This window comes from Urocitellus parryii, chromosome 9 (assembly GCF_045843805.1).
Source record: "Urocitellus parryii isolate mUroPar1 chromosome 9, mUroPar1.hap1, whole genome shotgun sequence".
NCBI classification, from domain to species: domain Eukaryota; kingdom Metazoa; phylum Chordata; class Mammalia; order Rodentia; family Sciuridae; genus Urocitellus; species Urocitellus parryii.
Window position 1 is genome coordinate 67,417,061 of NC_135539.1, and position 13,742 is coordinate 67,430,802.

The window sequence follows — 13,742 nt, forward strand, 5'->3', positions numbered from 1 at the left end:
AGATTTATATTAAATGAAAGCAGGCTGGAAAGGTCAAAGATTTCACTTTTAATTTTGACCAGATTCTCAACTTACAGATCACAAATCAGTCATTTCCACCAGATTTCATTTATCTCCATGCAATGGCCAAAGCTGTCTATATAGTATAAACATTCAACTTTAAAAAAACCATTCCAGGAAAATCTGATGAAGGAAATGAGAAAGGGGAAAATGAAAGGAAGCTGGTATGCCCTGAGGTCTTGCATGCTTGGCTCTAAGCTTTGTTGGTAGCCAGCACACAGAGGTAACAGATTTAGTCTCTTAGGAACCAGCAAACAATTTGGTCAGCAGGAGTGAGGTAAACAAACATAAAACCAGGGCTTAGCTCCTTCTGCAAAGTGTATGGGGATAGGAGACATGTTCCCAGCGACAAATTCCATAGACTGTTATTCGTGGAAATTTTCCTAGTAAACATAGATGCTTTAAAGCAGTTCAGAGGGGAGTGGGATGGCTGACAAGAAAAGGAGGGGTCTTGGAAGAGAAACAATGCAAAACACAAGTATTTAACAGAATCTTCTTTAAATCTCTTCTGGACAAAAGAGGCAGTTTAAGTAGAAAGTTAGTCTTTTTTTTTTTTTCTTTTTTGGTACTGGGGATTGAACCCAAGAACACTTAACCTCTGAGCCACATCCTCAGCCCTTTTTACACTTAATTTTATTTAGAGACAGGGTCTTGCTGAGTGTGGTGGTGCACACCTGTAATCCCAGTGGCTTGGGAGGCCGAGGCAGGAGGATTGCAAGTTCAAAGTCAGCCTCAGCAAAAGCGAGGCACTACGCAACTCAGAGAGACCCTGTCTCTAAATAAAATACAAAACAGGGCTGGGGTTGTGGCTCAGTGGTCAAGTGCCCATGAATTCAATCCCTGGTATCCAAAAAAATTAAAAATTAAAAAAAAAATAGATTCAGGATCTCGCTGAGTTGCTTAGGGCCTGGCTAAGTGGCTGAGGCTGGCTTTGAACTCAGTCAAGCCGCTGGGATTATAGGTGTGCACTGCCGCACCCGACACAGATTTTCTTAATACAGAAATAACTCATAGATACCAGATGTAACTAGACTACATACCCTTCAGGCAAACTTCTATTATAGTATTTACGCCAGGCAGATTTAACCAAATATTCCTAAATCATATATAGTCACTTTTCCGTGATGCCTGATACAGGTAATATAATGGGTTCCAGTCCCTTGCAGTGGGCAGGGATTCCTTTCCCCTTTTGAAAGTTGAGAACCTGATAAGGATGTGTAACTGGTCTCTTCTACCCAACATGAAGCTCATTCTGTTGTGCACAATGCTTTCCTTCCGGGGGGGAAAAAATCAAGGGTATAGATTGTCGGTGTATTCTCAATCGGCTTCAAAATGAGCAGGTTTTTATTGCAGTGAAAGAACAGCAGAGTGATGACTGTACATATCAGCGAGCAAGCTGAGGGAAACTTGGTCTCTAAGCAGTGAGCAAGATCCTTCTTATCTTGAGCATCATCCTTTTTGTCTGTTTTTCCTGTGGTGTTTGTATTAAGATGATCATCAGCTATATTTACACAAAATTGTTCCTGTCACGGTTCATCAGTTCCGCTGCTCCTTTTCCATCTGAAGCCTCCTCTCCAGCATGGGGCAGCTGGTTGTTTCTCAGAGAAATAACTTGGAGGACATCAGATGTGTGTCAAACAGTAGAAGGAGGTGAGGCCTGAAATGAAGGCACGGGAGCCGTTTTTAAGGTATAGAAATGAGGGCCCCCAGAGAGGGGGCAAAAAAAGAAAAATCACAGAAGCTGCATTTTGTAGGAGTACAGATGTTTTTAATTGCTTATGCAGAACTTCAAATATCTAGACATCTAAATGGCAAAAACTTGCTTTTGATTTTCAACCTAAAAGATGCATTTTTTTTTTTGCAACATGAGGTGATAAAAATTATGAAAGTAATAGGCTCAATCCTACACCCTAAACCAGAAGTCAGGATAATTATCCCATCAAAAACTCCCTACTCATGCCATCCTTGGAAGGAGCAGTCTTCTCCCTGGAAGAAAACCCATGGAAGAGTTGGCTCTGAGGGTCTAGTTTGTATTCCCACAGGAATGAGGAAATGATCTGGAAAAGAATACAGAGAAGGAGAAAGAGTAGAGTGTTAGTGGAATATTAAGTCCTCTGTTATTAGATGTGCCTGAAGACTATGATGCTCAAATTAATCTGCATCTTCTCTTTAATGAGATAAACCACATGAAAAATAGTAACCTAAGTTTAAAAAAATTACTCTTATTCAAACTAATCTGTTCATGATCAAGAAAGCTGATGACAGCCCTCAAATTAAGTCCAAGATAAGTTCATTAGTAAATTTATGCAAAAAAAAAATGAGCCTCTTGATGTAGAATGTTAAAGAAGTATTCACCACGATAAAAATCCACGTTAAACCTCTTCTATTGAGTAGGGTTTTTATTTCATCTGCACTTTATTACAGAATCCTAGGCCTTATGATTATTTTCCTCAGTGGTTAACACTTGGTGGCAGGCATAAATAAATAAATAAATAAATAAATAAACCTACCTAAAAATTTACCCCCCCTTTTTTTAAATATATGCAAGGATGACTTAATACGTAACTGCAGAGGGCAGTTTGCATGTGATTATGCAAATTGGCAGGTTTCCTTAAGGTTTCTCATGATCAGACTCTCTAATTGAAAATGTGGATAATAAAGGGACTGGCAAATGGCTGAAGGAAAATTATTTAAAGGGAGATTATTGTCTGGCATTCTTTGCCAAGTAACTGAAATTTCACTTTATCTCTGATAAAATATTAATTAATTTTAATAAGTAGCTATTGAGTATCTGTTTTCATGCCTGGGGCTGTATGGGATGAGATAAGGAGGTTATTATTTTCCAGGCAGGATCAGATTAGTGCAGAGATATCTTCATATAAAACACAATACAACTGGTCATAAAAGAAACACAAATAAAGGATTTAAAGAATGGAGAGCTCCTTCCTATTTTGAGAACCAAGAAAGCTGTATTAAGAGACAACCTTTGAGGGCTGGGGATGTGGCTCAAGCGGTAGCACGCTCGTCTGGCATGCGTGTGGCCCGGGTTCGATCCTCAGCACCACATACCAACAAAGATGTTGTGTCCGCCGAGAACTAAAAAATAAATATTAAAAAAAAAAATTCTCTCTCTCTCTCTCTCTCTTTCTCTCTCTCTCCCCCTCTCTCACTCTCTCTTTAAAAAAAAAAAAAGAGAGACAACCTTTGAGTTGGGATTTGAACAGAAGAGATAGAATGAATAGGATTTCAAGCAAAAGAGCTGAGAGGATACTCCACGAAGGGCAAATATGGACTTCAAGTGCATATTCTGAGAGTAGTAGAGCGTCCAAATTGACTGAAGGGTGGTTAGGGAGCTAGGATGAAAAGCAATGGGGCCTGAACGAGGGTGGCAGCAGCAAAATGGAAATGGCAGCAAGAGATTCTGTAGGTATTTCAAAAGTGTCATTTAGGAGAAATCAGATCTTGGTACTGAGGCCACTCTTTCTGTAAGTTCCTACAGAGTCAGAGTTCATTCCAAGTGGACCCAAGCTGTCAGGCTAAGCTAAACCAATCAAATTTTATTAGTACCCACAGGCCGATGGAGCTCAGGGTACAGATGCTGAGCTGAGTATTTGAGTATGAGTCCAAGCCCTTCTTAGAGGTCATCAGAACAGACAGATATCTTGAGCCAATCAGCTTGGGAGAGCCATCTTCAAAGATTACTGAAACCATTAGATTCCTTCAGTGAAGCTTGTTCTTAAACATGTTTTGGATTTTGCAACCCAGGGCTATGCTGGGTCCCCATTATACTGAGATCATGAGACCACATGTGAACAGGAAAGTCAGTCCATCTTATCTCCATTACAATTACTCCCTGGAGTTTCCATGTTGGCTTAATTCCTGATGGGCCAGTTCTAAATGCTCCCAGGATGAGCACTAGCTGTTTTTCTAAGCTTTCTGTTTGCATTTAGGAAATGCTGAAGGAGATGAGAGGAGAAGCATTTTGAAAAGTAATTCCCTCGTGTGTCCTGACATCAAACCACCCCTATCCTAGGCACTCATGTTGTCTTACATAAGTCCAGATCCAAGGCTTCCAGAGCTGAAAACGAAAAGACCTCTGTATCAATCACTATTCACCCACCACAGACATGCAAGTCATTTATCCACCAAACAAAGGAGCAATCTAAGGAGCCTGGCAGAATGACAGGCTCACAAAGCATCTGCATGCACCCTAAGATTCATTCATTCATTTGTTCAACTTACATTCAGTGAGTGCCTACCCCATTTGTTCTATAATGAGGGTACATTAGTGATCAAATATGGGGTCTGGGAATAAAAAATTTACATGGTGGTGGTGGGGCCGCAGCAGGCATCCTGGTGACAGGGAGAGGGGTCTCTGATGATGCTTCTTATCTGCAGGAAGGGACCAGCCCAGCCCTTCTGTTATTAATGGCTTCCATGATTACTTCTATGAACTGCAAGGCAAATTTTCCCCTCGAGTAATCAAAATAATTGCCTGGGGAATGGAGGCTTAGGAAGAAAAGGAGTCAGCTGTGGAGAACACTAATGAAAGGGAACAAAAACACCTGATGGGGACAGCATTAAAGGGGAAATAATTGAAGAAAAAAAAGCCTCTAGAAATAGTTTTGTGTAAAGAAAGTAGCAGTACAGCCCTGAGAATCACCATCAGTTTCCAGGGGGCTCACTTCTGTCCCACATCTCTGCTTAAAAACTATACTGACATCCTCAACCTGCCTAATGGGCTTTGTTCTTCTCATCCTTAGGGGACTACTGGATTTGAAGCACACATTGATAAGTGTTTGGAGCTGGCAGAGTATTTATACAATATCATAAAAAACCGAGAAGGATATGAAATGGTGTTTGATGGAAAGGTATGTAATTCAGAGTTCCACAATCCCCAAAGTTTGGTGGATTCCAATTCTTATCACTGATATTTTCTGATATACATAATGTGCTGTCCAGCTACGTGGGATCATTACAAAGGGGAAGTAGGGAATGCGGGGTAGCTCTTCTGGGCCGGTATAAAGACCAGACTCGCAAATAACTCTATGTAATGTGAAAATGAGGTACTCCAAAGACCACTACTGATTTAGAAGTAGGAATTGTACTCTGAAACTGACAGGTAAGCAGATTTGAAATGCCTGTGGAATTTTCAACATGGCCAGTTTGGGCTACATGTGAATTTTACTCTCCTCTTTGTAGCCTCAGCACACAAATGTCTGCTTCTGGTATATACCTCCCAGTTTGCGTACTCTGGAAGACAATGAAGAGAGAATGAGCCGCCTCTCAAAGGTAAGTGCTGAGTTGCTTTGATATGTGTGCATATTGGCCCTGTCATATGCTTATGGGCTTTATGACATATGTGTATCTTTATGAGAAATCCCACCTTAGTGCAAGGACCTCCCCCCATTCTGTGGCTCCCACAGAGCCAATATAGCTAGACTTTCCACACACCTGTTTCTTGTTTTTTTGTTTGTTTGTTTGTTTTTTTGGTTTTTTTTGAGAGAGAGTTTTGGATATCTTAAAATAAGCGATTAGGTGATAACATTTACTGGCATTCAGAAAAGCTGCAAGAACCTTTGTTGATGTTCACTGATTTTCCAAGCAAAACTGGTACTCAGTTATGAGCACAAAAGAGACTTCAAGTGCCAGAATCTTTAAAAATCAGAGCTGCTGCTGACCCTCTGGAGAGGCCAAGGTTAAGCTTGCCCCAGAAAATAATAATAATCAGAAATAAAATAACAGCCACTATTTAGTGTATGTATTAGTCCCAGGGAAACGTGACTTGGGCATTAAGTCACTTAAAGTCTCACAGCAGACTGGTGTGGGTTGATGTGGGGAAGTACTGCTGTCACCCATTTTACTGATGGAGGAACTGAAGAACAGAGAGAAAAAGCCAGTTTCCCAAAGTCATGAAAACTGTCTGACTCTAGAGCCTGAGGCTTGAACTTCTGATTCTACTCTGGTCAGTAAGCTGCCTTTTATCTTTAATTATTTTTCATACCTTTCCCCAGCATTTACACATTGGGCAAACATGGTTTACAATGCTCACCTGGGGAGACAAATGCAGGACCCATCTCCCGTGGCTCTGTAAAAATAGGAACTAGGGATGATCATGTGTATTTGCATCTCTGAGCATCTGTTAGTTTGGGGGTTTCTTCATTTACCATAGAAGAAGGACCCTCCTCCAGTCACTTCCAGGAGCTAGACAGGCCTGCTCCCCAGCTTTTAAGGAGCTGCACCAACTCATTGACCTTTCAGAACACTTTGTTTAGAAATGTAAAGAAAGATGTAAAGAATGGAATTTTTTATAATTGTAAAGGCCTCTGAAAAGCTTAAAACATCTATCCTTAAGGGACCCAGAATCAAACTCCTCATGAGGAAGAAATTTACATGCTGCTGAGGTCTTCGGCCTGTAGAGTAGTGGTTTCTAACCGCAGTGTTAGAAGCATCCAGAAGCTTTACATCCAGGATGACCAGATCTTACCCTGGAAATTTAACCCAATCACTCTTGGATGGTGGTGGGAGTGGTTCTAAAAGTGCTCCAGTTGATTCCATGTGCAGCCAGGCTGAGAACGTGGAAGTAAGCATGTAGAACCTGGATCCCTGGGACATGTATCTAGGTTGGCAGAGGCTGCAGTTATATTGAATTGATTCATCTCAAGAAATCAAGCCCAAGAGGCGGGAGGGAGGGAGTAGAGAGGTCACATTAGACTAGACAATAACCATAGGTTAAAACTTACAAACAAAAGCAACTGGGGTTGACAGTCATTTGAGAGAGAAGCCTAGAGTTTTCTGGTGTTGCTTTTCCATATTGTAAATTATCTTAATAATGACTAATTTTCTTTTATAAGCTTGTTAGTTAGAAGTTAGTTAAAAATTTAGACTTTTCCATTCTTGTTGCCCTCTGTTTCTTTAATCAACCCACTAACCACATAGAGATTGCAGAGTGGTTCAGCTGATGTCATTTGTTCACTCAGTTCATTAGCACTGCGCTGAGGGAGGGGCAAGATAGGAATACAGACCCGAAAGTTCTTTTTCTTCATTTTCTGAGAAAAAGTCCAATTCTGAGGCTAATGCATTTAAATACAACCCTTCAAATGACTCTTGGACTTGAGTTTATCATGTAATCTGTGTTACGAATGGAAATTACTTCCTGAAGACGGTGATTACAATCTGTATTAGTAGACCGTGTTTATACTATTAATCATTCAAATCTGAAAGTCTCTGAGAATGGCAAAACAAATTCTGATTTTTCTCTCAGCTGTGACTCAATTTTCATGACTATAATACAGAGAATTCCGATTTGGAAATGACAATAGAATCACATGAAATATTGAGGTTAGCTTTTGTCCATCTTTTTCAGTAATGTTTCTGAGTTTCAGAAAACTTCCCTAATTAAGTATAAAACCCTTAAATTATAATGTATAGGAACCAGTAAAATCTCACACACTTAGGAGAGAGCTGAGGTAAAATAATCCATAATGTCTAGTATAATAGTAATACCCACATGTGCATCTATTTGCATTTAAATTTAAATTAGTTAAAATTAAATTCAACTAGAAGTTTGGCTCTTCAGACATACTGGCCACAAGTGCCCAACTGTGACTTGTGGCTGTCATAGATAGAGCAGACAAGAAACATTCTCTTATTTCTCCCAGAGCTGTCATAGATCCAAAATGGAAGGAGACATGGAGTCTTCAGTATAGTATGTGGGTAACAAGAGAACAAAGTTCAATTCCAGACAACACAAGGCCAAATACAGAAAGTACTCTTTGTGTCTACATGCCTGATAAGGGGCTTCAGCATGTAAAACATTCAAAAGTCATTTGCTGAGTAAAGCCCCATCTTAGGTTTTTTGGATTACTATAGACTGAGTGTTTTATAAACCACAGAAATTTATTTCTCACAATTCTGGAAGCTGGGAAGTCCCAGATCAAGATGCTGGTGGATTCTGCACAAGCTGAAGGCCCACTTTCTGGTTCATAGACACCCCTTTTCTGATTTGTGTCCTCACATGGCAGAAAGAGGGTAGAGGAGCTCTCTGGGGTCACATTTATAAGGTTTTTCCCATTCATGAAAGCAGAGGCTTCCAAAGACCCCCACCTCCTAATCCCATCACTTTGGAGGTTAAGATTTCAACATGCGAATTTGAAGGGACACGTTCAGACTATAACAAGCACCTTTTGCACATTCTATAATAAAGAAGGGGAACAGCATTTAGGAAACCTAATAGTGGATCATAGGCCTTTTCCCAGAATACACAGACTTGGGGACAGATAGCTAGATGACAAGTAGTTCTTACTATCACAGGTTGTCACATCCTCACTAGGAGATAAAGATGAGCAAGATCAGTGTGTTTCCTGCTGCCCAGGAGGGTGCAGGTGGCGTATACCCAAGCAGAGTAGATCAAGAATGCTTGGGGCCCTATAGGACAGCTCCCAAACACACACCTTAGACACAGGGAAGGGGTATCAAGTAGATTCCAGGCAAAAATTTATTTAAAAAGAATGAAAAAGCTAGTCTATTTTTAAAAAATATCTCTAGTTTATTTATTTATTTTTTAATGTGTTGATGAAGATCAAACTCAGTGCCTCAAACATGTGAGGCAAGTGCTCAACACTGAGCTACAACCCAAAAGCTGATCTATTTTTAATTTTCCTTTTTAAGGTACCAGGGATGGAGCTCAGGGCCTCAAGCAGGCTTGGGAAGTGTTTACCATTGAATTACACTCCTGACCCTAATTTCTGGTTCTTCTTTTCATTGTTTTGTTTTGTTTGTTTTGTTTTTGGTGATACTAGGGATTGAATCCAGTACTTTGCAATGCTAGGCAAATGTTTTACCACTAAGCCATACTCCCAGGCCCTCTTTTTTTTTTTTTTTTTGTACTGTGAATTGATCCCAGGAGGATTTTATCACTGAACTACATCCCCAGTCTTCTTATTTTTAATTTTGAGACAAGGTCTCTCTAAGTTGCTTAGGGCCTCAATAAATTGCTGAGGCTAGCCTTGATTTGCAATCCCTTGTCTAAGCCTCCAGAGTCTCTAGGATTACAAGAATGTGCCACCAGACCCAGCCCCTCCCTTTAATTTAATTGTAATTTTTCTTGATCTTTATCTGCATCTCTTCTATCAGCTTTTATAGTTCTAAACTATTTGTCAGCTTTTAAAAACCAACTATGAATCTCTAATAATAAATTGTTAAGGATGTAATCTGGCCTCATATTTAAGATAACTCAATGTAAGTGTAATGGAAGATCTAATGGATGAAATTCTAACATTTCAGAACATAACTACTTTGCTTTCTCGTTTTTCAAAAATTTATCAGGTTTCTAAGATTTAAAAACCAGAGGGCTTTCTAACACATAATGAAAAATATATCTGATAGCTTGAAATAGCTTCTATTTCATGGTGAAGATACCCCCTCTTAGGAAGAAACAAATGTGGATTTAAATTACAGAAAAGTTCCCTGGCTACTGCTTGCTAAAGGACTGAAAAAAGTTAATGGCACAATGAAGAGAAGAGCACCCTATATCTCTTAAAACAGCCCCCCAAATCTCTTACAGATTAGGTCTTTAGTGACTTCTTCAAAATGTAGCCACTGTCTTTCCCAATTCACTTTCTTTATTCAGAAAATCAAGAATCTGACTTTCAAAATTGAGAAATAAAACTCTCTATCAGAACCACAGGACTCTTAATATTCTTTTTAACTTGCAATTAGTGAAAATGCAATGAGGTAGATATTCCATGTTCCAGCTAATTTTAGTTCATTGTGTTTTCTGGAAACAACCAAAAGTTATGTTTTTAAATAGCTGTGATTCCTGCCAACTCAGCTTGCTTCAGGAACTGAGGGGATTCAACTTCACTTTATGTCAAAATCTGTTGCATTAATCTTTTGACCTTTGATTTACATTCATCTGAGAGGTTAAAGATTATTCCCACTGCCATTCTTATGTGTTTTTGCATGGGTTGCCCGTGAAAATGAATTGAGAGTTCAAATTGCTTTAGTCAAGCATTACCATTGTTTTACCAATACTAAAGATCAAGAATGTCTTGTACAAATAAAACTGAGGGATGGTTATGTGACTTTTTTCCCTTGAATTTCTGTAGCCATGTGGATTTGGAATTCTTTTTCTAATTTAAGATTTTTCTTCCCAGAACACAGTGACTTGTGACGCCTCTCAAATTTCATGTCCTTATGCTAGAATATTCTAGTAGATCTACTTTCAGAACTTAATTCCAGACATAAGATATTTAAATTTTTAAAAAATATTTATTCCCTGGGATGAGCCCAGTGCTCTGTGTACATCATTAACCCTTTAGGTGAAAGGATTCATCCAACAGAAGCTTTCCTCTTTATATCACCCCCATGGAACAAGGAAGAGGCAGGAAGGGATATAAGAACTCTTTAATCTAGAGTCAGAAAATATTAGTGCTGGAATCATTATCCACATTTATTTTTAGATGAGGAAACTGTTTTCAGAATGTGAAGTGAAGATGAAGGTGAATTCTACCTGTCTCCCTTGTCTTTCTTTGGTAACCAATGCATAGTTGAACCTTTGTTCATTGAGTACATTGAAGATGAAAGCATTGTTGTAAAGCAATGATTACTTATAAGTTGACTCTCAAGGGAATTCCATTTGAATCTAACTTTCATTGAAAGTGAAGTCCAGTGTGGTATAAGATATGGTTACCATTTTCAGCTGAGTTTCTAATCATGTATATCTCAAATAAGACTAAGCCTTCTTTGACTCCTACCATTCCTGGTTATATATTTGTAGCAATGAACTTAAAAGATCAGACATTATATTTACGAATTCCAACAGTAAATTGGACAGATCATACATCCATTTGGGATCACCTTAAATGTATGTGTCTTCCTAGATAGCTGTTGCTATTATTGCTACTCTTTATAGTCAATTAAAATTCAGAAAGCCCTCAACATATATCCATCACTATACTGAAAAACAAAAGAAGCAAAAGACACTGCACCTGCCCTCCAGGAGTTTACAGATGAGGTAGAGAGGGAAAATGTATTTGCTCATCAGTAGCAGGTCAATAGAAAATTAGCATGTAGTTGGAATCTCTGGGTAGGAATCATGTAATTACAACCTAGAAGAAAGATACTAATGGACTAGAGAAGATAGGAAAGGCTTTATAGCTGTTGTAGGATCATGGCAGAGTCCTGCAGCCTATGCAGGATGTGACCTGAAAGAGAAAGAGATTCTAAGCAAAGTGAATATGCATGACATGGTTAGATGGATGACTGTATGGAAAGATGAAAATATGGGTGGTACATCCAAGGATATCTGTAAAAATTAGTCTTGTCAGACTTGAAGACTCATATTGGTGAGCAGAGGAAGATGGTGTCTCAGGGCTGGATGACAAAGGCCTTTGTACCAAGCTAAAGAGCATAAATTTCATTTTATAACCCACAGAGAACTAAGGCTGTTAGGAGCAGCCTGGCAAAAATCCTGTAAAATCTTGGCCTGGGATATGTTCCTGTCTTAAAGTCCTTATGGGTTCAGTTTTCTATCCCGCCAGTTCTTCATGCTATTAATGGCTACCTTTCAAAATATCTTACAAATAGAGGCAATGCCAAAAGAAAGTAAAAAGAAACTAGAACAGTTTAAGGTCTCAAGAAAGTTGCCAAAAGTCTATTATTTTCATACATCACTAGATACTGAGGCTCACCTCTTGGTAACAGTTCTCTGAATTATGTTTTATTTCCAATGATTTTATAATTTCTAGCTGGCGAGTGGCTCAGGGAACCTCCTCTAGATTTGTACTGCTGAACCACTCCACCTTGGGATCCAAACCAGATCCTTCTCATTCTCCCAACACACTAACTAGAAAGTCAAGACTCAGGTAGCAAGTGCCTGAGAACCTCCTATTATTATTCTTGCAAGCTTCAGGATCTTGAGTGGATTAAACTGTTCAGGTGCTCTGATCCCATGAAAACTTGGAGGCAATTCCTTCAAGAGAGAACGAATATGTTCTGCTGAGTTAAAAAATAAAAATGCTTCTTGCTAGTGGGTTCCTTGGCAAAAGGATTGTCCCCAGAGGAAAGGACCACCATGCTGATATGGTCTCTCCCACAGGTGGCTCCAGTGATCAAAGCCAGAATGATGGAGTATGGGACCACTATGGTCAGCTACCAACCCTTGGGAGACAAAGTCAATTTCTTCCGCATGGTCATCTCAAATCCTGCAGCAACTCACCAAGACATTGACTTCCTGATTGAAGAAATAGAACGCCTTGGGCAAGATTTATAATAACTTAACTCACTAAGCTGTTTCAATTCTCTAAGTAGACAATTAAGTTGTCACAAACGGTGTAAATGTATTTGTAGTTTGTTCCAAAGTAAATCTATTTCTATATTGTGGTGTCAGAGTAGAGTAACAGTTTAAAAATTGCTCCTTTTAAAAACCCTTTCTTAAGTTCAGAATACCTCTCTAATAATTAGTGACAAACGGCTGTGTTCTAATCAATAAGGAAAAGCTTAAAATTGTTATAAATACTTCCCTTACTTTTAATATAGTGTGCAAATCAATTTATTTATTTTCATGTCAGAGTAGTAGGATTGAATAGTGCCAAATTGCCCCTGAATCCTAAAAGGTTCTTTGGGGGTGCAGTAAAAAGGATAAAGTAAATATAAACTGTATGTTGACAATAAAAACTCTTGCCTTTTTCATAGTATTAGAAAAAAATTTCTAATTTACCTATAGCAACATTTCAAATGTATTTAAATACATATAATTTTACAAAAGGAAAATATATATATTAAAAAGAAATCCTATTTTGTAACATATAGATTTTTATTTTATATGGGTTATACAAACTGCAGGGGCAGATATGAAACCTAAGCCAGATTTTTTTTTCTCTCTCTTTCTTTTAATGAAGGCACAACAAAACACTTAGCAAGGTTATTTTAACACATAGGCCCACAAAATTCTTAAAGGGTATATAAGACCTTCTTTCAGAACATGTTATGGCTTATCACATCTCTAAAGTTAGTAGTTCAAAGCCAACAAAAAAGAATATTGCAAGCTTATAAAACTGATTGATCAGATCAGCAATTAAGATTCTATTCCCATTTAAATTTCTCACCCAGTTTTCCCTTAGCAGACCCACCCTGTAAGCATGACAAGTTACGTTTCATCCAAGATTAAATTAGGGTAGGCATCTATTCTATTATCTAGTTGGGCCTGTTTTGGACAGAAGGTTGATGCTGATTCTTGAGGCATCTTCCCAAACAGTATTCTTTTATGAGGTCATTTGGATTAATTAGAAAAAATAAAAATAAAACCTAATCAGCCTGAGCAAAAGGGAATGAAACACTTTCCCAGAATGTGGTGAGCCCATAATTTTCAATTCAGCCTTGGGAGAAGAGAGCCCTGTGAGACAACAATAACATCACCCTGGATGCCATATTGCTACCATCCCTGGAAGGAGTCATTTACCTCCTGAGTAATTACTTATCCCCATCCCCTACCCATTCCTGTACACAAAAATTTCTCCTGCTAGACTCTCTCTCACTTAGATCCTAAATAATGAATTAATATTCCAATGAGTGGTTATTTTTCTTTCACGAAATAAGCTCCTCACCTTAGATTTTGAGATATATGAAGACCTTTTCATCATATGTCTCCCATCAAAAGCCAAAGTAACCAGAATATGAAG

At 38.7% G+C, this 13,742-nt stretch overlaps 1 protein-coding gene across 1 annotated transcript in view; it reads left to right on the plus strand.

Annotated features, from left to right (window-relative positions):
• Gad2 (glutamate decarboxylase 2) overlaps positions 1–12,334 on the plus strand; it is a 75,645-nt gene extending 63,311 nt beyond the window's left edge. The window contains exons 14-16 of the mRNA XM_026401189.2: positions 4,824–4,931; positions 5,263–5,352; positions 12,161–12,334. Coding sequence (XP_026256974.1) covers positions 4,824–4,931; positions 5,263–5,352; positions 12,161–12,334 — 372 coding nt within the window. The remainder of the gene's footprint in view (positions 1–4,823; positions 4,932–5,262; positions 5,353–12,160) is intronic.
• The last annotated feature ends 1,408 nt before the right edge of the window (positions 12,335–13,742 follow it).